Source organism: Myotis yumanensis, unplaced genomic scaffold (genome assembly GCF_028538775.1).
Source record: "Myotis yumanensis isolate MYYU_CA2020_CCGP unplaced genomic scaffold, mMyoYum1.0.hap1 SCAF_1, whole genome shotgun sequence".
Taxonomy (NCBI): domain Eukaryota; kingdom Metazoa; phylum Chordata; class Mammalia; order Chiroptera; family Vespertilionidae; genus Myotis; species Myotis yumanensis.
The window spans coordinates 118,098,865-118,125,211 of record NW_027223752.1 but is presented as its reverse complement, the minus strand read 5'-3'; the positions used below and the strand labels follow the sequence as shown (position 1 = coordinate 118,125,211).

At 37.4% G+C, this 26,347-nt stretch overlaps 1 protein-coding gene across 10 annotated transcripts in view; it reads right to left on the bottom strand.

The window, feature by feature from the left end:
• Window positions 1–26,347, bottom strand: part of MYO9A (myosin IXA) — a 429,988-nt gene that overhangs the window by 29,670 nt on the left and 373,971 nt on the right. For 8 of the 10 annotated variants that reach the window (XM_070431053.1, XM_070431061.1, XM_070431045.1 and 5 more), the window contains 7 exons: window positions 18,210–18,321; window positions 16,155–16,216; window positions 6,400–6,592; window positions 4,522–4,650; window positions 2,934–3,039; window positions 2,056–2,187; window positions 581–704 (listed from right to left, as the gene is read on the bottom strand). In XM_070431053.1, the coding sequence (XP_070287154.1) occupies window positions 581–704; window positions 2,056–2,187; window positions 2,934–3,039; window positions 4,522–4,650; window positions 6,400–6,592; window positions 16,155–16,216; window positions 18,210–18,321 (858 nt within the window). Of the gene's footprint in view, window positions 1–580; window positions 705–2,050; window positions 2,188–2,933; window positions 3,040–4,521; window positions 4,651–6,399; window positions 6,593–16,154; window positions 16,217–18,209; window positions 18,322–26,347 lie in introns of those variants that run through there. The other 2 variants (XM_070431109.1, XM_070431118.1) reach the window with 2 other exon arrangements.

The window sequence follows — 26,347 nt, the reverse complement described above, 5'->3', positions numbered from 1 at the left end:
CATTGGTTACAAAGAAAAATAGTAAACAGAAAAGTAGCCAAATGGAAGAAATAAAATACCATTTTTGCAAGACTTTTCTCAAAACACAACAATAAACCCTTGAAGAATCTCTATTTGATAATGGTAGACTCATAGATGAAATTCTAATTCCTTATAAATCATATTTTTCAATTGGTTAAGTTCTCTACATCCCAGGAGTATTGGCAGGACCACCAAAAATGATATGGCTGAGGGTAGAAACAGATGGTGGAAGGAAGTAGAGAAGAAAGTTAAGATAGGTTAAGTTTTCATAGAAAGGACAGGAAAAGAAAATAGGGCAGATTATTAAACCTCCAACATTTTATTCAAATACCTGATTTTTAAAATCCTACATATTTAACTGCATATATGTTCTGTACATACAAATAAGGAGAGCTAAAAGATCAAACATGAGGCATTCATAGTACCCTGAAATTTGATGATTTTTTTTACTTGTTTCATGTGAAAAAGACTCAGAGAATAATCTCTCTCCACCATAAATGCACACTTAAAATCCCAGGAAGGCTCTCATTTCCCCGTGATTTCACATCGTGCATCTTACCATTGATCTACGAATCAGTGACAACCTGGTCTTTGCCTTATTCTCAGCAAATTCCAGGCTACTGATGTCTTTGAGACGAGCCTTATATTTATTCATTTGTTCCACAACAATCAGCTCCACACAACTGAAATGGGAGGAAAGAGAGAAAACTGTTAAGGGCTAAAGTAAATCAAATAAAATATAGCACCCACAGACTGTCTTTCAGCTAAGTGTGGTAGATGTCAGAGGGAGAAAGAAAAATCAACATCCCTTATTTTATGAGCTGATAGGATTTAGAATGGTGGTTCAGAACTTTGGCTGCACTTCAGTACCCATCTGAGGAGTGGTTATAAGTCCCAAAGCCCAGGCCATACCCCAGAACAATTAAATCAGACTAGATTGTGGGGATAGGACACAAACACCAGTATTTTTTAAAACCTCCTTGGGCAGATAAGTTAAGAGCCACTAATCCTGAAGGAAAGCAGAGGCTCACAAAGAAAAAGACCAAGGTGAAATGCAGGAATACTAAAGGCAAAGGAATTCAGAACCATAAGACCAGACTAGATTACAAAAAGATACAAAGTATATATAATTTGGTAAATTGGAATTTTAAAATATATTTAGAAACCATAGCATTCCTAAATAAAAGCCACATTTTATTTTTTTAAAAAGGTTGACACCTGCCCGGCTGTTGTGGCTCAGTGGTTGAGCATCGACCTGTGAACCAGGAGGTCACAGTTCAATTCTAGGTCAGGGCACATGCCTGGGTTGCGGGCTCAACCTTTGGTAGGGGTAGTGGAGGAGGTGGCTGATGGATGATTATCTCTCATTATTGATGTTTCTATCTCTCTCTCTCCCTTCCTCTCTGAAATCAATAAAAATACATTTTTTAAAAAGTTCAAAAAGGTTGACACTTTGCTTCAATCATTTTGTTATTTTTATTGATTTGAGAGAAAGAAAGATAAAGAGATCGATTTGTTCCACTTATTTATGTATTCATTATGTATTCCTGACTGGGGATAGAATCCACAACCTTGGCATATTGGAATGATGCTCTAACCAACTGAACAAGAAAAGCCAAATTTTAAAAATAAGAATCCTCAAAACAAATGATGCTCACTTGAACTGACTCTAAAGAACTTTAGCATTAAAAAATCCAAGGTGTCCAGAAATCTTTTTTTAAAAATATATTTTTATTTATTTCAGAAAGGAAGGGCTTGGGAGAGAGAGATAGAAACATCAATGATGAGAATGAACCATTGACTGGCTGTCTCCTGCATGCCCCCTACTGGGGATTGAGCCTGAAACCCAGGCATGGGCCCTTGATAGGAATCGAACCCGGGACCCTTCAGTTCGCAAGCCAATGCTCTATCCACTGAGAAAACCAGCTAGGGCCAGAAATCTTTTAAAAATAATCTAAGCTTATAAAATAATTTACTATGTTTGATATCTGGATAAAGTGACTACACTGAAGAGGTGATGGTGACTGGCCTTACGTGGTAGTCTTACTGATGTCCTGCACGCTTTGTAGTGGGTCAATGGTATCAGGGCAGCGTAGAATGCAGGGTGCAAACACAATGGCTAAAGCATTAGCAGACATTCGATTAGTGTTTTCCTGAAGAGCAATCCTAAAAAAAAAAAAAAAAAAAGAAAGACCCCAAGTGAAACAAAGAGAAAATAGTAGGGAGGTAGGCAGAAGAGATGAGAAAGAAGACGTATGCCATCAAATGCATAGTATTGAAGGATATTCATAACAGTTGAAGGGAGATACTGTAGGCTTTTCTGAAAGCTGTTCCTTTGCCTCTGGAAAACACACTTTTACTCTGTGTCTTCTTTGAAGCAATGTAGTAGGCCAGCAGATAGCTTATCAAGGGAAATCTATGGCCCATGGCTCAAGGTTACCATTACTAGATGAACATGTCTGAAGAATGTAGAGTAGAAACTTTAAGGCATTTTCAGATAGTCTTATTTATCTAAAAAGAAAGATGGTGTTTTTTCCAAGTACTGCTGATATTTACACTCAGAGGAAGAGAACTACTCCTGAAGTCTCTTTGGTCAGTCCATTCCTAAGCACCATCTGAACCTACCTCCTATGAATCAGGTTATGTCAACAGATAGACAAACTTTCTAGTTCAGGATTTAAATAATAGGTCAGGCTACACAGTGCCACCCTGAGGCTAAAGTTGTTACTTGACTCAGCAGAGAAGCACCTGACAGATAGTCCAACTAGTCTGAGAATTTCTGCTCCAAGGAATTGTTAATTATCTCTTTCAGGCATTGACTTTATACATAGGGGAAAAAAGATCTATCAGTTTTCCAAATAAAAGAGCTCTTCATTTATTTAAAAGAATCCAAAAGGAACTGCTGAAGTTACCTGACAAGATGAAAGATGAGGCGTTCCAGTGTATTAAGATGAGTTCGGGAGAGCTGATCAATCACAGAGTATACACCACGAATTGTCTCTTTCCTTTCCTGAAGACCTAAAAACAGTAAGAGCAGCATATAAGATTGAATATCCCCTCTTATATACAGAATATTCCTCCTGGATAGACATTAGGTAGCAGGGGAGACTGGCTCTAGAGTTTTAGGAGAGGTAGTTGTGCCTATGTGGCAGGTTAACTCAGTTACCACTTATCTCTCATTGCTTGAGTTCTATTTTCATTAGCAATCTCCTGAGTTTTAATCTATATTCCAGTAACCCTGATTACAACAAGGGGAAAGAGATGCCCTAGTTTTTCAGGCATCTGGTGGCTAACTGATCCCCCATTAAAATTAATCAACTGCCATATAATTTTGAAGTAAGTCTTATGGGCCTTTGAGAAGTCATGCCTCAGAGACTACATACTTCTAGGCCTTCATCCATAGTCTACATATCAGCACTGAAAAACTAAATTCCATAACCTGTTAAACCTGGCATAAAATAGACAGCCAGCTTTACACAGAGTTCTTGCCTAGATTCACAATTTAAATGATCATAAACCAACCCTTAAATATCCTGTTATAGTTTAAGAAGCAGCTAGGAAAATTCCATGGTGGGAGGAATAGGGAAACTGAGATAAGAAAATTAAACAAGGCCAAACAGTTTGGCAGCCTGTAGCCAGCTTATAAATAGCAAGCCCTTATCTTCCCCCAATCAAGGATGCATGAGAGCAAATGGTTAATGTTTCTCAAAGAATGCAGGAGAGGGGGAAGGAAAGAGGGAGAGGCATAGAGGAGGAAGAAGAGGGAAGGAAGAGTGCAGTCTCATCTCATCCCACTGTTTAAACAAAAAAGCCAATAGTCTCTGAATTTAATTGCCAGGTGCTTCTCATAAATTCTGAGAAAGCCATAACAAAGTAAAAGAGAGAGAGACTTTCAGAGTTAACCTGTACTAGGATAACTAGCAGAGGAATTTTAAAATTTATAGACAGAAAAGTATATAAGGCAACCCATCCCCACACAACACTCACTCTTCAGATTAGCTGAGAGCCCATCCGTGCTTCATGCCAGATAGATTTGCTTGCCTTGTTTCTTTAATAAATTTGAATGCTTTACTTTCTTAATAAATGAACTTTAACGCAATGCAATTATCTGGAGTCACTTGTTTGAATTCATTCATACAAGACTAGAACCGAGGAGGGGACAGCCCTCTCCCTCCCACTCATGGGGCTGTCCCCTAACACCTCTCTGGTGTCTGTGAGAGGTGCCTATAACATATCTTATTTAATCTTTTAATTTGTTTGGAACCCTAGTCTTGCAATCTGTGACAAGCAACTAACTCGGAAAACTTTTAGGACACTGACATTTTAATGAGCCTCTAAAAAAGTCAACATTTACTGCCAGTTTATATTGACTACCAAAAGCATACTTTTGGATCTTCATGGTAAAACCACTACTAGAGGATGCCTAAATAATCTATAACAAAGGTGGCATTCCTTTCCCAAGTGTAGGCCTTCCCTCAAACTCAGGAAGCCTGTGCTTACCCATAGCTCGAAGAAATTCTTCATATAGTTCAAAGGTCATGAGTGGATTGGGCAAATCACGAAGCCATTGTTTGAATACACTTGCAATGACGTGTATGTTATAGTCATCTAGGTTTACACTCTCAGCATCTATTTATAGACAAGAGTTTATAGATAATAAAGACAAAACATGCAAAGAGATTCAAATAATTCATTTCAGAAACTATCATCACCAAAAGAAGGCTTCATGTTCTTAATCAGGCTAATTTATATCTTCTACAATCTAATCCCATACTTTGGAACAGTGCTTCTAACTGTAGTTAGTAAATGAGCAGTTTATGTTTGTTTTCCAAATCTGTTATAGTCTGATCCATGTGTAAAATAAAAGATCAGTTTCAAAGCACTGTTAAATTGCTCTAACAGTTTCCAAATGCTTACTCTCAACTTCTGTACTTATCTTGCTATGTTTGTCTTGAACCACACTTTTAGTAACAATGCTTTAGATGGCAAATGGAAAAAAGTCCCAGAGGACATTTTCTAAAAGTAAGGCTGATTTTAAGTCATTCTTAGAGATGAAAGGAGAGTAATAATTGAACTTAGGAAATGTAAAGAAAATACCTTTACTCTGTTTCACTTATTAACTCCTTAAGGAGTTTCTACAGATGAGGTTTAAAGATGCGATAATCAAGATGATCGAGAGGATATAGGATGATTGATTTTTCACTTGTATTGACTCAATAGCCAAGAAACAAGTTGGCAATTGCCTTTAAACTGCAGTAGGCAGAACCTCTTGCTTAAGTTTTACCAGGCATTTTCTGTTATTATTTCCTTACTGATTCATTTCTCATTGATTTGTTCATTTAAAAAAAACCAACTACTGTGGGTAGGTTCTTGACTATGCAGAGAGAGGCTTTATACATAAGTGTGATTCAAAATGACCTATGCCCAATAGCAGTAAAGAGTAGAAGTTGAGAATGAAACCAAAGTCAAACCCCTGGATACATTCCAGAGCTGTAGCTAAAGCTGTTCACAGCTACATGTTCAACCCACTAATTATCAGTTTAAATAACTATGTCATCAATGTAGGAAGGCAGGAAGATGCACTGCAAACTGTACTTGGAATCAGAAAAATAGAGATTAATAGGCAATAGTTTAGACTATGAATTCTAAAGATTTGGTGTTAAATTCCAGCTTGACTACTTAAGGGTGATGAGTCTTTGGGCAAGCCCCTCTTTAAACCTCTGTTTTTTAAATCTATAACAGGGATAATAATCCCTAATTCATAGGATTGTTGTGAAGATTATTACCGGTATATAACAGCATTAGCTCAGTGCCCTGCATCATCAACAGTTCATTTAATTACCCTGAACCTAAATTTTTCTTTGAAAATTACAGATATCATAATCTTACCAGACTGTTAAAAAGATTAAATGAGATTTGTCTGAAGTACCTAATAATGTCTTGTATAAATGACACACTCAATATATGTTTGCTGAATTGACCACATAAAAATCAAAGTCTCCTGGCCTGTGTGGCTTATTTGATTGAGTGATATCCCATGCACGGAAAGGTTGCCAATTAAATTCCTGGTCAGGGCACAAGCCCAGGTTTCAGGTTCAGTTCCTGGTCCAGGTGTGTACTGGGAGGCAACTAAGCAATGTTTCTCTCTCACATTGATCTCTCTCTCTCTCTAAAATCAAAAACATTTTTTTTTTTTTTGGTAAAAAAGTCTCTTTAGAAAGCCACAAAATGATTAAATAAGCATCACAGAAAAGATTACATTCTTCTGGCACAAAAAAAAAATGATCAACAGGGCGCATGCAGGAGGTAATAAAAACTTTAAGGGCACAAAATGACTATTTTGTCATTTGGTCTTGATTTGGAGGGCACCATTCTTACCTGTGTCTAGACCTTGTCGAAGCTCCTTGATTTTATTAGTTGAACCAGACTTTCGGTAAATACCTTCTGTGTACAGTCCATGCATTTCAATGTAGTTTATGAGCTTTTCCACCACTAAAGGAACAGTTCGGTCTTCACTAGTCAAACGGGACAGTTCAACCCCAAATTGTCGAGATGATAGCTCTGGGTCATACTAAATGGAAGATAATTTTTGTTTCCCAAATACGTTCAAACATCTTTAAACATGTTTAACCAATTTTTTAAGAGGAACTACTTATTTCCCTTATGAGCCTAGTTATGAGAGTTAGGGGGAAAGGGGATCATGGTTAAAGCTGACAGTATAAATAAGTTTGATGTTAGTTTCCACCCTCTCCCACTAGGAATACCCCCCAAAAATAATGGGGTGAAGAATGAAGGTAACAGGCTGCTATTTCCCTTCCTGTTAAAAATCTCTTCATGTAAAGGTGGAGAGAGAGAGAGGGAAGGAACTTAAATGTATATTAACATTTAACAGGTACCATTAGAAAATCTACCAATTAGAATTGTCGCCTGGCCAGCTCAGTTGGCCCTCAGACCAAAGGGTTGAGGGTTCAATTCTGGTCGGGGGAACATACTTCTGTTGCAGGCTTGATCCCAGGCTTCAGGGGGCATGCAGGAGGCAAGCAGACGTTTCTCTCTCTGTCTCTCATCCTCCCCCCACACCCCTCCCCCCCACTCCCCCCCCCCGCCACTAAAATCAATGGAAAAAAAATATCCTTGAGTGAGGATTTAAAAAAATGCTTCAATGTTTATGTAATTTTAGAGAAGTTCAACTAAACACTGATGCCATAGCTAAAGGCAGAGGCACACACAGATTGGCCCATGTTTAGTGTTCTAGCTCTTTTTTTTTTACTTCAATAGTGTATCTGACATCATATCTTACTAACTACAGTTTATGTGACTGCAAAAGAATAGTTTATCCTTAAGATTATTTCAATTCTCAGAAAAGAAAAATGTGAGGTATTATCTCTGAGCAAAAACCTTTTGTGTAAATTTCATTTTTGTCCTTTCCTTCTCCTGCACCATTCTTCTTCCCTAATCCAACACTGTGTACCTCTGTCCTCCTATCTGCATCCAATCAGTGTCAAGTTCTTTTAATCAAGCAATACACTCTATTTTTAATTTCCTGTTCTCAGTGCCATCACCCTAGTTCAAACCTGCATCACTGCATACTTGGACTATTCCAATAGCTTCTTAATGAATTTCCCCATATCTATTTTCACTTAATATACTGTAAAGTATATATAGTCTACTTTATTTTTATGTTAATCTTCACCTGAGGATATATTTTTTCCATAACTTTTTTAGAGAGAATGAAAGGGGGAGGGGGGAGGGGTGAGAGGAGGGAGGGAGGGAGGGAAGAAGAGAGAGAAAGAGAAACATCAATGTGAATGAGAGACACACCAATTGGTTGCCTCCTTCATGCACCCTGACTGGGGGCTGAGGATCAAACCTGCAACTCAGGTACATGTCCTTGACTAGAAATTAAACCCGAGACCCTTTGGTCCTAGGGCTGTGCTCTAACCACTGAGAAAACTGGTTGGGGCTATAGTCTACTTTATTATCCTCAAAAATCTTCAGGGCTAATTAGTATATATCGAATAAAAGGTGCAAACATTCCTCAGTCTAACATTTAAGATATTACTTGAATTGATCCTAATTTCTCTTTACAGTCTTATGTTAATGCCTTTGTCACTTATGTGTTAGATAATGGGGAAACAAAATCAAATAAGAGATAGTCCTTATCCTAAGAATAATGCTAAGACTAGTAGTTTAAGTGTGTGGAGATAAATAGAACAGAAACAACAGATTTATTCAGTATTATGGAGCTACAGAAATGAAACAGCTAGATCAGGAAGGATTGGGCTGGGTAACAAATAATAACCTTGAGAAGATCTGATGCTTAATCTGTTGGAAAGCAAATACTAGTACATGAGTAAAGAAAGCAAGAAAAGCACCCGTTAGACACAGAAAACAAAGAACTACAAAATTGGGCAAATTAACATTAATCTGATATGGCTGAACTAAAAATGAGAAAAAGCTAACATTAAAAAGGACTTTGAATACTAAGTTACAGAATTTGGGTCTTGTCCTGATAGCTAGGGGAAGCCACCAGAGAGTTTTAAGTAGGGGAAGATATAAGTTTTATATTTTTATTCATCATTCATCTACATATACTCTGCATTCCAGCAGCCTTAAATTATACAAGGTAATATCTCTGAAAAATATTTCTAGGTCTGAGGTGGAATAGAAAAGACATTTAATCTTGAACTATTTATAGGATACAAGTAAAAATTTTATATAATCACTATATATATTAGGTTATTTAGATTATTTCATATTTGTAACAGGAATATCGTTTTTCTATTTCAGAGGGTTATTGTAAAGATTAAGTTACAGATAAACATATATAGCACAGTACCTGGTAAATGACAAATGCTCAATGAATTGTTAAATAAATAAAATAATGCTTGCTGCAGTGATTAAAACAAAATGAATATTGGCCAAATTTCTTACTATTATTATTATAATACACACATGCACTTATATAATTCACTTACTTAAATGATATGGCTATCGCTAGGGCATTGGTAATGTTAATGAAGACTCAAGAAATCAAGGAAAAATTAATTTGAATATTTTCTTTTTATTATTATTATTATTTTTTTTTTAAATATATATTTATTGATTCTTTACAGAGAGGAAGGGAAAGGGATAGAGAGTCAGAAACATCGATGAGAGAGAAACATCAATCAGCTGCCTCCTGCACACCCCCTACTGGGGATGTGCCCGCAACCAAGGCACATGCCCTTGACCGGAATCGAACCCAGGACCCTTCAGTTCGCAGGCTGACGCTCCATCCACTGAGCCAAACTGGCCAGGGCTAATTTGAATATTTTCAACTGAAAAATTTAACTGAGTTTTCTTTGTGAAAATGTTTTTATAATGTTTTCCTCCCAATTAACTTCCTTGAGAATTTTAAATAAAGTTTTATTGAAGTAGGACATACATACAAAAATGTGTACAGATCCTAAGTATATATAGTCTTTGACAAAATAAATGCACACTTGTTACCAGGACCCAAATCAAGAAATAGAATATAACCAGCAATATAAAATTCCCCTCAAGGCACTCCCAGCAATTGTGTTTTACTGTTTACAAATAACCAGTATCTATACTTGTATCACTATAGTTTTATCTGCTTTTGAACATTATATAAATGGTAGAACATGCATATCATGAGTTAGTTTCATCAATTTTGAACTTTATGTTTCTGAGTACCAATAGTTTAATTTCATTGCTATATAGCATTCCATTATACAAATATACCACAGCTTATTTATTCATTCTATTGCTGATGGATATTCAGACTTCTTTCAGTTTGGGGCTATTTCAAACAGTGATGATATAAATGTTCTTGTATTTGTCTTTGCGCACAAATATCTATGTATATCTGTTGAGTATATATATATATATATCTTAGAGTGGTACTGCTAAAAGTCATGAGAAAGCTTATGTTCAAGTTTGATAAATACTGTCAAATAATTTCAAGAATATGTCAACTTACACTCCTACCAGTAATGGATGAAAGTTCCAGTTGCTCTAATCCTTGCTAGGGTATTTTTAATTTTAGCCATTCTAGTGGGCATATACTATTATCTCACTATCGTTTCAATTTGCATTTCCCTTCTTCTTTGAATAATGAATGGGTTTTGAGTTCTAATACTTTTCCTGTACTTATAGAGATGATCACACTTTTTTCTTTACTTGCTCAATGTAGTGAATTACATTGATTTCTGAATGATAAACCAACTTTGCATTCATAAAATAAAAACCAACTTTATCATGAGTTACTTTTTCACTTTGTAATCATTAGTACAGAGTCAATGTGCCAATATTTTAAGACTTTTACATCTATGCTTATGATATATATATTGATGTGCAATGTTCCTATATTGTAATATCCTTTTCATGCTTGCCTTCAAGGTTTCACATAAGTCAATTTGGTTAAAAAAAAAAAAGTCACAAAGTATTCACTCTTTTGCCATTTCCTGGCATAGTTTGTAAAAGATTAGTGTTGATTCTTCTTTAAATACTAACACATATTTATAGTAAAACCATCTGGATCTAGAGAGTTCTTTGTGGAAAGATTTTCAATTATAGATTCCACTATAATAAATATGACTCTATTTCTTATTTTTTTGTTACTTTAGTTTAGCTAAGTTGTGTTTTGTGGAAATGTGTCCAATTAATCTAGATGGTCAAATTTATTGGTATCAAGGTATTTGTAATAGTGTTTTATTTACTTTATAATGTATGCAATACCTGCAGTGACATGGCACTTTGTTAAAAATTTTATCGTTTGCTAAGAAATTATTGTTTGAGGTTTTTTAAAGAGCTAAAATGTGTCTTTGTACATTTATATCTCTTGAACAAATGCTTTTGATTTAATTTATTTTTCTTTATTATCTTCCTTTTGCTGTCTTTGGGTTTAACTTCCTGGGCTTTTTTTTTTCTTCTAGAGATGGCAATTTAGATAATTTCTATCCTTGTATCTTTTGTAATATGATTTAAAGTTACAACTATTCTTTATCTATAGCCACACTTTTGCTATGTCACAATTTCATTACCACTGAAATCAAAATATTTTTCTACTTTTATTGTAATTTAGTATACTGCTTAATTTCCAAACATGAGAATTGTCTAGTTATCCTTATGTTTATGTATAGCTTAATTCAATTCTGCTCAAAGAATATACTCTCAATATTTTCTATCTTTTGAAATTTGTAGGAACTTGCTTTATGGCCCAACATGACTGATTTTGTCAAATGTTCCATGTGCACTTGAAAAGACTGTAGTCAGGCAATTATAGGATGTCAAGTTCAATACATGACAACTAGGTTAAGTTTTTTGTTTTTTTTTTAATATATTTTATTGATTTTTTTACAGAGAAGAAGGGAGAGGGACAGAGTTAGAAATATTGATGAGAGAGAAACATCGACCAGTTGCCTTCTGCACGCCCCCCACTGGGGATGTGCCTGCAACCAAGGTACATGCCCCTGACCGCAATCGAACCCAGGACCCTTGAGTCCGCAGGCCGACGCTCTATCCACTGAGCCAAACTGGCTAGGGCTAGGTTAAGTTTTTTAACCTTTGTTTTTCATATCATTTTCATCTTTACTGAATTTTTGTCTGCCAGGTATTAAAAGCTATATTAGACTGTTCTAAAGATAAAATTTTTCTGTCTCCCTGATAGGTTCACCATTTTCTCATTATTAAACATCTTTATCTGACATAATGTTTCTTGTCCTAAAGTACACTTTAATATTATACAGCAACACCACCTTTCTACTGGCTACTCTTTCTATCCTATATCTATCTATCCTTCGCTTTCAACTTTTCTCTATCTTTATATTTAAGTATGTCTGTTATAAACAGGATATCACTGAAGTCTTTCAGTTGGTTTTAACCTAATGTTATAATTCAAATGAATTTGGTTTATTAACATTTTTTATTTTTAATATGCTGTTTATTTATTACTAGAGGCCTGGTGCACGAAATTCATGAACTCAGGGGGCGTCCCTCAGCCTGGCCTGTGCCCTCTCACAGTCTGGGAGCCCTGGGGGAGCGGGCCTAAGCTGTCAATCGGACATCCTTAGTGCTGCTGTGGAGGCAGGAGAGGCTCCCACCACCGCTGCTACATTCGCCAGCCACGAGCCTGGCTTCTGGCTGAGCAGTGCTCCCCCGTGGGAGCGTACTGACCACCAAGGGGCAGCTTCTGTGTTGAACATCTGCCCCTGATGGTCAGTGCGCATCATAGTGACCGGTTGTTCTGCCGTTGGGCCAAAACCAGCTCTCCAACATCCCTTGAGGGGTCCCAGATTGTGAGAAGGCACAAGCCAGGCACGATCAGGGCCAGGGAGGGACATGGGAGGTTGGCCAGCCGGGGATGGACCACAGGAGGGCTCCTGGGCATGTCTGGCCCATCTCGCTCAGCCCCAATCGGCTGGACCCCAGCAGCAAGCTAACCTACCAGTCGGAGCATTTGCCCCCTGGTGGTCAGTGCATGTCATAGCGAGCAGTTGAGCGGCCTTAGCATATCATTTGCATATTATGCTTTGATTGGTTGAACGGCCAACTGGACGACTGGACACTTAGAATATTAGGCTTTTATTACATAGGAGGATAGCTTTGGGCAAATTTTTCTTTGTTTTTAAAAAATTTTTCGATTACAGTTGATGTGCAATATTATATTAGTTTCAGGTGTATAACATAGTATTTAGCCATTTATATAACCTACAAAGTGATAACCCAGATAAGTCTAGTACCCATGTGATACCATACACAGTTATTACAATATTAACTATATTCCCTATGTTGTATTTTACATACCCATGACTATTTTTATAATTGGCAATTTGTACATCTTAATTTCTTCTCCTTTATACCTATCCCCCAACCTCCTTCCCATCTGGCAACTATCAAAATGTTCTTTGTATCTGTGAATTTCTATTTTGCTTGTTAGTATCTATTTTAGATTCCACATATAAGTGAAATCATATGGGATTTGTCTTTCTCTAACTTATTTCACTTAGCATAATATCCTCTAGGTCCATCTATGTTATCACAAATTGTAAGATTAATTTGCTTTATATGGCTGAGTAATATTCCATTATATATATGCATCACCTCTTCTTTAGCCATTCATTTATCAATGGAGACTTAGGTTGCTAAGTCTTGGGTCTCTAAATAATGGTGCAATAAATATAGGGTGCATATATCTTTTTGAATTAGTGTTTTGGATTTCTCCAGATAAGTACCGAGAAGTAGAATTGCTGGGTCATAAGGTAGTTCCATTTTTAAATTTTTGAGGAACCTCAATACTGTTTTCCATAGTGGCTACATCAATTTACAATCACACCAGAAGTGCATGAGGGTTCCCTTTTCTCCACATCCTTGCCAACAATTGCTGTTTGTTGATTGATTTATTTATTTTTATTAATCTTCACCCAAGGATATGTTTTGTTTCTAATCTTCACCAAGGATATGTTTAGAGAAAGGAAGGGAAAGGGAAGGAAGTGGGGGAGAAAGAAACATCGATGTGAGAGAAAAACACTGATTGGTTGCCTCCTGTGCGTACTCCGACCAGTGCTCAAATCACAACCTAGATATGTTTCCCTCACTGGGAATCAAACCTAATGCCAGGGCTGCTTGTAGATTTACTGATGATTGCCATTCTGACAGGTGTGAGGTGATATCTTATGGTTTTCATTTTCAAATTCACTAATCGTCAGTGACATTCAGCATTTTTCATATATCTACTGGCCACCTATATGTCCTCTTAGAGCAAGCATGTCAAACTTGTGGCCCACGGGCTGCATGCGGCCCACAACAAATATTTTTGCGGCCCAGCCAATATAATGGTATGTAAGAAATGTTTAATAAAAATTTAGTAACTTAATTTTTACAATATCCTGTTATACATAATCTATACTAATAAAAGGGTAATATGCTAATTAGACTGGACATCTTCCAGACAAAGCCATGGTGGCGGTGGCTGAGGCAGAGGCGGTTAGGGGCAATCAGGCCTGAAGGGAAGGGCAATTAGGGGTGATAGGCCAGCAGAGGAGGGCAGTTAGGGACGATCTCTGGCAGGGCTGGGCAGTTATGGGCAATCAGGCCGGCAGGGGGGGCAGTTAGGGGGCCATCAGGCTGGCAGGCGGAGGTGGTTAGGGGCGATCAGGCCGGCAGGGCAGGAGTTAGGGGCAGGCAAGCGCTTAGGAGTCAGCAGTCCCGGATTGTGAGAGGGATGTCCAACTGTCGATTTAGGGTCAATCCCACAGGGATTGGGCCTAAACTGACAGTTGGACATCCCCTGAGGGGTCCTGGATTGGAGAGGGTGCAGGCTGGGCTGAGGGATCTGCCCCCCCTCCCGTGCACGAATTTTATGCACCAGGCCTCTAGTTAATAACGAACTACTACGTTCGTTAATGACTGATTATTATAATCATGTTGCATTCATTTTCCTTATGCGCCTTATGCGCAGGCACACTAATACTAACAGCGAATATTTTAGCAGCTGATTGCCACGTCATTAGTCTTGTACTGACTTGTTTGGTGTGCACAACAGGAAATATTTCACTTTTGGAGAACAAGAAAAATAGGTTTATTTGTATTACCTATTAATTTGTGCAGTTATTCAGTGTCTGGTAAGTTAATGTTCAGGAAAAAATATTAATTTTTATTAAAATGTTCTATTATTTTATGTTAACAATTACTCATTTATTTCAGCCCTTTGTATTCAGCATATCTCTATCGAAATAAAGCTACGTTTCTATGAAAATTGAAGCTTTTATTTTTTTGTGGCCCACATAAACTTAAACCTTGTTTATGTGGCCTGTGTTAGCCTTTGAGTTTGATATGCTTGTCTTAGAGAAATGTCTTTTCAAGTCCTCTGCCCATTTTTTAATTGAATTGGCTTTGTTTGTTGTTGTGTTCTTTTGGTGTGTGTGTGTTTTAAGTTGTATGAGTTCCTTATATATTTTGAATATTAACCCATTATCAGACATATCATTGGTGAATATATTCTCCTATTCAGAAGGTTGTCTTTTTGTTTTGTTGATGGTTTCCTTTGTTTTTTAGTTTGGTGTGGTCCCATTTGTCTTTCTTTTGTTTCCCGTGCTTGAAGAAAATATCAGAACAAATATTGCTAAGAGAAATGTCAGAGATTTTACTGCCTATGTTTTCTTCTAGGAATTTTATGGTTTTGAGTCTAACATTTAAGTCTTTAATCATTCAGAGCTTTTTCTTATAAGAAGGTGGTCTAGTTTCTTTCTGATAGACAAGAAAATTTCTATATTTTTACCTATTATTTGAACATTCTAATAAAAAATTTTTAAAGTACATGTCTGACAACTCAGTAATTGGATCATCTCTGAGTCTATTGATATTGTCTGTTTTTCTCTTAGTCTCATTTCTTAATGTCTGATATTGTATATAAACAAATTATAAAAGCTGTGGATGATGTTCTCTCTCTTTACAGAGGATTCACCCTATTCTCTCTGGTAAGTAGCCATGATTTGTCTACTAATTTGGAACCAATGAAAATTCTATCTAAAGGCTATAGACAGCATGCACACACATTTATATTATAGTTCAGATTTGCACAGTACTGTTACAATTGTCTGTATGTTACTAATAAGTAAGAAAATGTGATTATACATCAATAAAAGCCTGAAATCTTTCAAAAACAGTTGCTTCCTTGAAGCATGAGACACCAAAGTACATGTTCAGTATCTTTTAGACCTCTGTGTATCCACCAACGAAATGGTGCATTTTGATGTTCATGTTAAAATATTTAATTGTAAACTACCACTTTTAAGACAACTTCTAGGAAGACATATGAGTGTTTAATGAAGTAGAAAACCTTTAAAAGCAGTGTTTTAATATATTGTAGGGGAATCAGTTTAGTAGCTCCCATGTAGTAAAGGAAAATGTAGTTCCAGGAAAATCAATTCAGTTATATATAAATATACATATTTCTATATGTGTATGCTGGATCATGACATAAAAATGTATATTTCTTACTATGATTTGCAGTCAAAGTTTAAAACCCACTGCTCTATAAAACTATGAAAGAGGCCTTGGTTTCCTTTCATGAGGCACAAAAAACCAACAGATCTGTTAATTATTACGCATAGGTAATAACTTCTTACCTTTTTAGAACACTTGGCTATGGTTTTCAGACAGCACTTCTTATGGCAAGCATACTTGCATACTGAAAAACAGGTTAAGAATGCAGAATTTTTAGAAGTCTGTACATCAATGACAAGAACTTAAAAAGTTTATGTTTATTTTGGATATAAATTTTTTTCTTTAGATTCCAGACTGCCATAATATTGAATATATGCTTTGTACAATATTAGAAAGAAAAAAAGTTTAACCCATCCTTTATAAATTCAATTTACTTATTTAACCCATTCTATTTGGAAATATAAAGTTGAAAAACATGCCTAAAGTTTCTAAACAATGTCTATACTTTTTATAATTTTGCCTACCATTCCTCCCCTCCCCTCCCATATTCCAGTACAATATTTATTTGTCTCTGAGGTTTGATTCACAAATTATTCATGTTCCCCTCATTTTACAATCTGCTAAAATGCCAGAAATAGCTACATTTGCAAACATTCCAATGGGTAAGAAAGGCATTACTGCCAAAGACCTTTACTGAAATAATAAAAAAAAAAATTAACACATAAGATATAAGAAAGGTCTTAAAAGTCCAGAATAGAGCTTTGAAGATCAAAACATAAAAGTATCAGCTGTGTTTGGGAAGATAAGATAAAGAAAAGGTTCAGAGCAGAAATAACATCTTAGAGCAGGAGAAAATAGGGTGTCTAGGCAGGTAGGAAGAGGCACATCAAGAGGAAGACACTAAGAACACAGCTGGCCTATGTCATTCTGCTATACAAGCACCAGCACCTGCATATCATATCCTTGACCTCCAATAGTATAACTTGCGGTGTTTCAAGGCCAAGACCAAATAAGGACCTCATTCACCGGTGAAATCATCAGTATAGTCACAAAGAAAGTAATTCTACTAAGAAATCAAACCAAGCCCACCCAAGTCATAAAAAAGCAGATTCTTTACATTTTCAGTTTCAAATTAGAGATAAAATTATACCAAACCAAAAGGAATCAGACTAACATTAAATACGTCACTATAGCTTTTTAAACAAAACAAAAGAAAACAATTGTTAAAGCATAGAACATGTAAACATATCTAGCAATAGTGGTGATTTGGCAATGGAGAAGATGACTTTTATCCTTGTTGCCTTACTAAATCCAGCCCTTAGTAATTAAACCCTCAAAGAATTACTGACAGCACCAGAGTAGATCCATGAAATGACAGGAATGAAGAAAGGTCCTCTTATAAGCCAGAACCAAGTTGACCTACAAAAAGTCCCAATTTACAATCTAGGATTTATATATTCTGATGGAAAGATTACAGTAGAAAAAAAGTACCCTTTTAGGTTATAATCTAAAAATTCATTAGGTAATTAATCCATTCTGTAGGTCCATTTACATTAAAATATTATTAAAACTTACAATATGCCAGAACTGTTTTAGGCACTGGTGATATAGAAGGGACAGATAAGTTTCCCAACCTTATAGGACATACATTCTAGTGGGACAAACAAACAAAAAAATAAATGAATACTTAATATAATCTTGAGTGGCGATAAGTACTATAAAAGATTTTTAAAGTTGAGTAATGGGACAGAGAATTAGGGGACCGGGTGGCATTTTAGGTACAGAATAAGGAAAGAGCTCTCAAAGAGGTAACATTTGAGTAGAGACATAAATTAACTGAAATAGTAAAGTCCAACTAACATCTAGAAGAAGAGCATTTCAGATAGAGTGAGCTGCAAGTAGAGTGACCAAAGAACATCAAAATACCTGGTTTGGCTACTGAGAGTAGAGAGAGATGAGGTTAGAGAATTAGAAATAGTGACATAAGAAAACTAAGGGAACTCTGCCTGTGTGGTTCAGTTGGTTGGAGCACTGTCCCATACACCAAAAGGTGGTGGGTTCAATTGCCTGTCAGGGCAATGTATTTCTCTCACATTGATGCTTCTTTCTCTTTTTCTCTCTCTAAAATAAATTAATTTGTTTTTTTTTAAGTAGAATAGGTCTTCAAAAAAAAAAGAAGTAAGGGAAATAGAAATGTCAAGCAGTTAAAAAATTCCTCAAAGATCTTTTATACTTACATTTGCAAACAGAGGCTCGGTCCATTATCCATATCAAAGAAGAACAGTACTCACAGTACGTAGGAATGCTATATTGAGTGGCCTTGAAGATGTGACCATTGTGCTCTTCCACCTGAATGAAAGAATACAGCTTCTTATGTAAAAGCCAACAGTAACTGTTGCCCTAACATGGTCAGCCATTAGGAAATCCTTCAATCCCTTATTAAGTCCTTTTGAGCACTTATTCCACAAGGAAAATTATGATCTTATAAGAAATAAAATAAAAGCAAAATATGTGTTCCCTGCTTTCAAAAAGCTAACAATTTAGTAGAGAAACAAGACTAACTTATATGAAAATCAAAAAGCAATTCTATAAACACATAAGAGCTACCTTATGTGAATCTAATCAGCATGTTAAATTAAAAGCAGTTCTCGAATTTTTAACCTCAAAAACCTTTTACACTTTTGAAAATTATTGACGACCTCAAACATAAGTTATACCTACTGATATTTACTATCGTATCAGTATTAAATAATTGTAAGTATTTATCCAATTCATTTAAAATTAACACTAAACATATTATACATTAACATAAATAACATTTTCATGAAAAACAACTATATTTTTAAAATTAAAAAAAGTAATGACAAAAAGGGTATTGTTTTAACTTTTTGTAGATCTCTTTAATATGTGGCTTAATAAAAGACACTTGCATCTCATATCCCCATCTTCATTCAACCTGTTGGCAGGTACAGTTTAGTTTGAAAGATACGAAGAAAATCCAGGTTCACACAGATATAAAATTGATAAAAATAAAAGAATACTTTAATTGTCCTTTTAGATAATACTACATCAAACCTCTACAAATGATACCTTAAAGGTTAATTAAAATATGGAAACTAAAACCATACCAATGAACACTTCATGCTCTGTGACATTAAAATCATTTTCCTGGGCTTCATTAAAATTTACAACTTTTACTCAAAGTACCATTAAGAAAATAAAAAGATAAGCCACAGACTTGAGAAGATATTTGCAAATCATACTAGTATAGCTGATAAAGAACTTCTATCTAGAATATATGAAAAACGGTTACAACTCAAGAAGATAATTTTAAAATGGGCAAAACATTGAATAGACAGTTTATTTAAAAAGTACAAATGGCCAACAGGCACATGAAAATACATTCAAAATCATCACTAATCAGGAAAACGCAAATTAAAACCATGATGAGATACTGTTTCACACTCACTGGAATGGCTACAATTTAAAAAGATAATAATGACTTCTGGTGAGAATGTGGAGAGACTGGAACCTTCAGATACTGCAGCTGGGACTGTAAAATGGTACAGTCATTTGGAAAACAGTTTAGCGTTTTTTGAAAATATTCAACATAGAGTTATCGTATGACCCAGAAATTCTATTCTTAGGTTTACATCCAAGAGAACTGAAAACATATGTTCTCACAAAAAATATTCATAAACACGAATATTCATGTAGTGGCATTTTTATATACCCCAAACGTGGAAATAACTTAAATACCCATCAAATGATAAAAGGATAAATAAGTGTGTAATATCCACACAATGGGATAGTAGTATTTCTGCACCAAAACCCACCAAACTACTGATAACATAACTTGAATGAACTGCAAAAACATTATGCAAAAGGCCACACACTGTATGATTCCATTACTATGAAATGTCCAGAAAATGCTAAAATATAAATATAAAAACAAAAAGTAGATTAGTAATTGCCTGTAACTGGGAATTGTAAAGGGCAATGCCTGCAAACTGGCATAAAAAATCCTCTTAGGGTAATGTAAATGCTCTGAAATTGGATTGAGGTAATGGTTATAACTATAAATTTATTGAAAATCACTGAACTGTATTCTTAGAAGAGATAAATTACATTGTAATTAAATTTACCTCAATAAAGCTCTTTTAAGAAACATTTTTGTCTATCCTACACTTTAAATGGACATGATTTTATAGTATTATACATTGATGATTCAGAAAATACTGGTTCACAGAGTTGTGCGGCATTTCCAAATGTTGACACATTTTATTACACACTATCAGAAAGTCATGTTCCTTCATATTATCAACAATCTCATCAGAAGTTCTCTACTGGAAAGTTGTCATGCTCACAGTGGGAAACAAAAGTTTTCCACAATTCTAATATTTGCTTGAAATCTCAAACTTTACCACTTATAATATAGTCAGGTGTTTTCTTTGAAGTGAGAGGGTCACTTTGTTCATTTGCAGAAAATGTCTGCCAAATACGTAAGTCTAAGTAAGTATAGCTTATTAATAAAGTAAAAGTGATTTCTATTAAAAAAGTGGATAGAGACACATAATGATATAAAAAGTTGATATTCCTAGTATCATTACTCTAGCTAAAAAGTAGGAAAACCCAAAAGTCCATAAACTGATGAATGGATAAAGTGTAGTATAATCCACACAATAAAATGCAATTTGGCTATAAAAAGGAAAAAAGTACCATACATGCTACAATATGCATGAATCTTGGAAACAATATTCTAAGTGAAAGAAGATGAACCTAAAAGACCAATACTGTATGATTTTTGTTCAATCTGAAATGTCCACAACAGGCAAATCCACAGAGACAGACAGTAGATTAGTGGTTGACAGGGCTGGGGGAAGACAGAAAGAATGACTTCTCAGTGGTGATAGTTACCCAACGTAGTGAATACAGTCATGTGCTGCTTAAGATGGGGATACATTCTGAGAAATGCGTCATTAGGTTATTTTGTCACTGTGCATCATAGAATTCACTTATGAAAACCTAAATGGAATAGCCTACTACATGCACAGGCTATATGGTATAGTCTATTGCTCCTAGGCTACAAATCTATACAACATGTTACTGTATTGAATACTGTAAGCAACTGTAACACAATGTTAAATACTCATGTATGTAAACATATATAAACATAGAAAAGGTATAGTAATAATCCTATATAATAAAAGGCTAATATGCAAGTCAACCGAAAGGCAAAACGACTGGTCACTATGATGCGCACTGACCACCAGGGGTCAGACGCTCAACGCAGGAGCCCTGAGCCGAGCTCACAGCTGGTGAGTGCAGCAGCTGTGGTGGTGGGAGCCTCTCTCACCTCCATAGCAGTGCTAAAGATGTCCAACTGCCATCAGTCGGATATTCACCTAGGGCTCCTGGACTGCAAGAGGGTGCAGGCCGGGCTGAGGGCCTCCCTCCCCTACCGAGTGCATGAATGTCGTGCACCGGGTCTCTAGTATAGTATAAAAGATAAGAAATGGTACACATGTATAGGACATTTACCATGAATGGAGTTTGCTGGACTAGATGTTGCTCTGGGTGAATCAGTAAGTGAATAGTGAGTGAATGTGAAGGCCTAGGATATTACTCTACACCACTCTAAACTATAAACACTGTACACTTAAGCTACACCAAATTTATAAAACAACCCCAGATTAAATGAAGCATAAGAGAAAATGATGCAATCTAGAGACACAGTAAACACGAGATGTATGAGGCACATCATACTGTTTTAGAGCCAAGTGTTTTGAATAAGTTTTTTGAATAAATATACTCTAAAAATAACAATAAAGAATATAGTACAATAAATAAACCAGTAACAGTCATTTATTATCACTATCAATTATTATGTACTGTACACAATTGTATGTGCTATACTTTTACTGGCAGCACAGATTTGTTTACACCATTACCACCACAGACATATGAGTAAAGGGTTGTGCTCTGACATTATGAAAGTTTTAACCTCACTAGGCAATCAAACTTTTTCAGCTTCATTATAATATTACTAGAGGCCCAGTACACAAAATTCATGTGGGGGGGGGGGGGAGGGGTGCACTCTCTCTAATCCCGGACCCCTCGGGGGATGTCCGACTGCCAGTTTAGGCCTGATCCTGAGGAGTGGGCGTAAACCGGCAGTTGGACATCCCTCTCGTAATCCAGGACCACTGGTTCCTAACCACTTAGCTGCCTGCCTGCTTAATGCCCCTAACTGCTCCCCTGCCTGCCTGATTGCCCCTAACCACCTCTGCCTGCCTGCCTGCCTGGTCGCCCCTAATGGCCCTCCCCTGCTGGCCTGGTCGCCCCCAACATGCATATGGCTGGGGTCCATCAGCCCGGCCTGTGCCCTCTCGCAGTCTGGGAGCCCTCGGGGGATGTGACCCTAAGCCAGCAGTCAGACATCCTTAGCTCTGCTACAGAGGCAGGAGAGGCTCCCGCCACTGCTGCTGCACTTGCCAGCTTTGAGCCCAGCTCAGGGCTTCTGGCTGAGCAGCACTCCCCCTGTGGGAGCGCACTGACCATCAGGGGGCAGCTCCTGTATTGAGAGTCTGCCCCCTGGTGATCAGTGTGCATCACAGTGACTGGTTGTTCCACTGTTTGGTCGATGTGCATATTAGCCTTTTATTATATAGGATGGGAGGGACTGACAGAGGTCAGAGGGGAGGGGGATGGACATAGATAAAAGTGTGGTAATAGCCAGAGGTGGGGGTCTGGGTGGAGGAGGATAAAGGGGGGAAATGGGAGACATCTATAATAGTGTCAACAATAGAATAAAAACAATGATATACCACTACACTACACACCTATTAGGGAAAAAAAAGATACATTATGAACTATGTATTTACTACTCTGATAAAATTAAAAAATTTAAAAAGAAAGAATTTTGTCCAGAAAGGAGTGTTGCTGAAATGTTTTTTTTATTTTTATGGTAAAGCTAAGGAAGCTTCAGAGCCCCTGTGAGAGTTGGATTTGTTTTGGGGGAGAGAGCAAGCAAGTTGCAACCAGCAGCATTTTGGATAACCTGCCTGAAATGATTTAAAAGAGAAAGGGACAGATTCCCCAAGCCTACAGTTATTTGTAATTTATTTTCTTATTCTAAATAAAGTCATTTTTGAACCTTATTAAAAAATTCCCCCCTCCCAAAAATAGTCCTTCAGGTTCAGTAAACTTTAGGCCTCACAAAACCTGTGTTAGTCCCTGAGGGTTGGGGTCCCCAAAGGAGTTCTGATTCATTCATTATATTTATTTGCTCCTTTTAATTCTTGTTCTAGTGCAGCGGTTCTCAACCTGTGGGCTGTGACCCCTTTGGTGGTCAAACAACCCTTTCACAGGGGTCGCCTAAGACCATCCTGCATATCAGATATTTACATTATGATTCATAACAGTAGCAACATTACAGTTATGAAGTAGCAACGAAAATAATTTTATGGTTGGGTCACAACATGAGGAACTGTATTTAAAGGGCCAGAAGATTGAGAACCACTGCTGTAAGCCCTTTGAAGATAGGGACAGAGCTGTACTGTGTTTCTAGAATACAGGCACAAAGTTAATACAACTTTTATAAATATTTGTTGAGGAAACTGATAAATTTCAGTGCCATGAGGCATTACTTTTCCTTCTGCTCCATCTCTTTATTGGAACTATTGTGCAAAGCATAAGCCTGAGATGATGAGCAGGTAGAGCAGAGTAAAGTTGCTTTCTCCAAACCCTAGATCCCATACTTTGATTTTCCATAGTAGATGCATTTCTGAATGACATTTTGAATTGGGTATATTAGATTTTGCTAATATCAACTACCTTTACTCAGATTATTTTTAATGATGTTTAAACGTTTCATACTATGAGATGCAAAATATTCTGCTTATTTCAAGAATCTTTGTGCATTCTTTCTGTAGTAAAGTGAATTATCAATATGGTAAGTCTATTTGGGGGGTCTGCTTAAAATGGGGCACACCAGTACTAAATTCGGTTCTAACAATGACTAAATCGCACACCATGTGTGGCGTTAGGTGGCTGTTGGACATAACCATTTTTTTGGTCCCTTTGCTCCCACAGCACCTGCTTCTACCATCATAGTTATAATTTTCTTCCACTTTTTCTCAATGTGATATAGATTTGTATTAATGGATGTATGTTGTTTTTATTATTGTAGGTCGAATATAAAAAAGCTGTAACCACAAATCAGTGGCACCGCAGATTAGAGTTTCCAAGTGGAGAGACTACTGTTATGCACAATCCAAAGGTAATGATATTTTTTAGGATATTAAAGTTTTTAGGTTCATTTAAATAATTTTGACAAATGTATTTGCTAAATATTTATTTTTATTAATTTCTGCAGTAGGGATATATGTATGACAAGTCCATTGCTTTAAGTTTACTATAGTTCACATTGATCTGTGACACAGCATGGGCCCCAGCACTGCCCCCTCCCTGTGGGCATGTGCGGGAGGCAACCAGTTGATGTGTTTCTCTCACATTAATGTTTCTCTCTCTACACCCCTCCCTTTCACTCTCTCTGAAAAGCAGTGGAAAATTTATCTTCAGGTGAGGATTAACAAGAAAAATAAAAATAAAATTTAAATTTGTTTCATGAAGTTCCTGTTTATGGCAACATATTAGCTGAAGCTTAGTATACAGCATAGAAGTTGCTTGATAAATTTTTACACTTGATCAGGGGTCAGCTGACTTTTTCTGTAAAGTGCTAGAGAGAAAGTATTTAAGGATTTTGTGCCACATGGTTTTTGTGACAGCTGTTGACTCTGCCCTTGTAGCCTGAAAGCAGCTACAGACATTGAGCATGGCTGTTTTCAAGCAAACTGTGTCAAAACAAGTGGTGGGCCAATTTTGGCCTGAAAATCGTAGTTTGTCTACCCTGCCCTTAATGAAGGTTTGTTTCAGCCTTGGAGACGGAAAACATATTCGTCCTCTTTTTATTTGTATCCTCTTGAGAAACTTGTTGTGTTTTTTTTTAAGGTATGAATGGTATTGGCATTCTTCCATTTATCACCCTTAATCTCTGAGCCACAGGTTCCTCATTTGCACTAAAATTTTCCTCCCTGCCCTTAACTGGCTACGATTCAGGTCAAGGGCATATACCTCAGTTGCAGGCTGGATCCCTGGCTCTGGTCAGGGTGCATGCGGGGGCAACCAGTCAATGTGTCTCTCTCATATCAGTGTTTCTCTGTGTCTCTCCCCCTCCCTTCCACTCTCTCTAAAAATCAGTGGGAAAATATCCTTGGGTGAGGATTACGAGCAACAGAAAAGATTTTCTTCCCTGGGGCATATTTTAGATGAAGTCGAGGCATTTATGCAAAAGCATCTAGCATAGTGCTTGGCACACAGTAGTTGTTCACAACAGGCCATTTGCTCAGCTCTCCTTTCCTCTCCTCGCATGCTGGCGGGCTGATGGCTGAGGGGAGCAACAGCCACTTGGCGAGCCAGGTGCAGGCTCGTGAGGGTGGAGAGCCTGAGGTTGGGCTGGCGGGCACTACTTCCCAGGGTTTCAGAGGGTGTTGGGGGCAGAGATGCGCCCCAGCCTCTGCACTGTGACAGAGCTGGAAAGGAGGGAGGCTGCCCCCTCCCCCACTGCTGGGTGGAACATTGCAGAGGAGGGGCTGTGGATCCCTAGCCCAGACCCACCCTCCCAGGGCTCAGACGCTGCCGGACGCTTGGGGGCGGAAAGGAGCGTCTGAGAGCGCTCCGCAGCCAGTCCCTGGCTTGGGTGTCTGAGCGGCGGGCGGGCAGCAGGTGGCAAGAGTAGATGGAGAAAATGGCCCTGGGCCGGATAAGTGAGGCACGCAAAACTTCTGCCAGGGCAGCGCCAGGGCCGCGGAGTTGTAGCAGATAACAAAGCGTTGGCATCTGTGGCCTTGATGCTGGCACGGGGGTCTGAGAACCTGGGAGGGTGCGGGATGTGCCTCTCCTGCCTCTGCCTGGCACAGGCCCTGCTGCACTGCCTGTGGGGGGAGGGTAGGGCCTGGCCCAGCGCGAGCCGTTTGCTGTTTACCGCCTGCCGCAGCTCACCAGTCCCCTATGGGCTGGGGGGAGGCGACTGGTCGTCCCTTCGGTCATTTTGGACATTAGGGACCCTGGCTCTTTATATATATAGATGGGACCACCATTGAATGTGCAGTTCATGATTGAATGAAATGTCCTTATGCAGTGCATGACTATTACTAAACCACATTAAGCTGTATACTTTAAAATTATAAATTTTGTTATAAGTATTTGTCACAGTTTTTTAAAGGCTATATCAGTTTACAGTTAAATTGTACAAGAGATTTTATTTTTTTGAGACAACCATTATTTGCAGCTATTGAATTCTTCCCATTCCCAT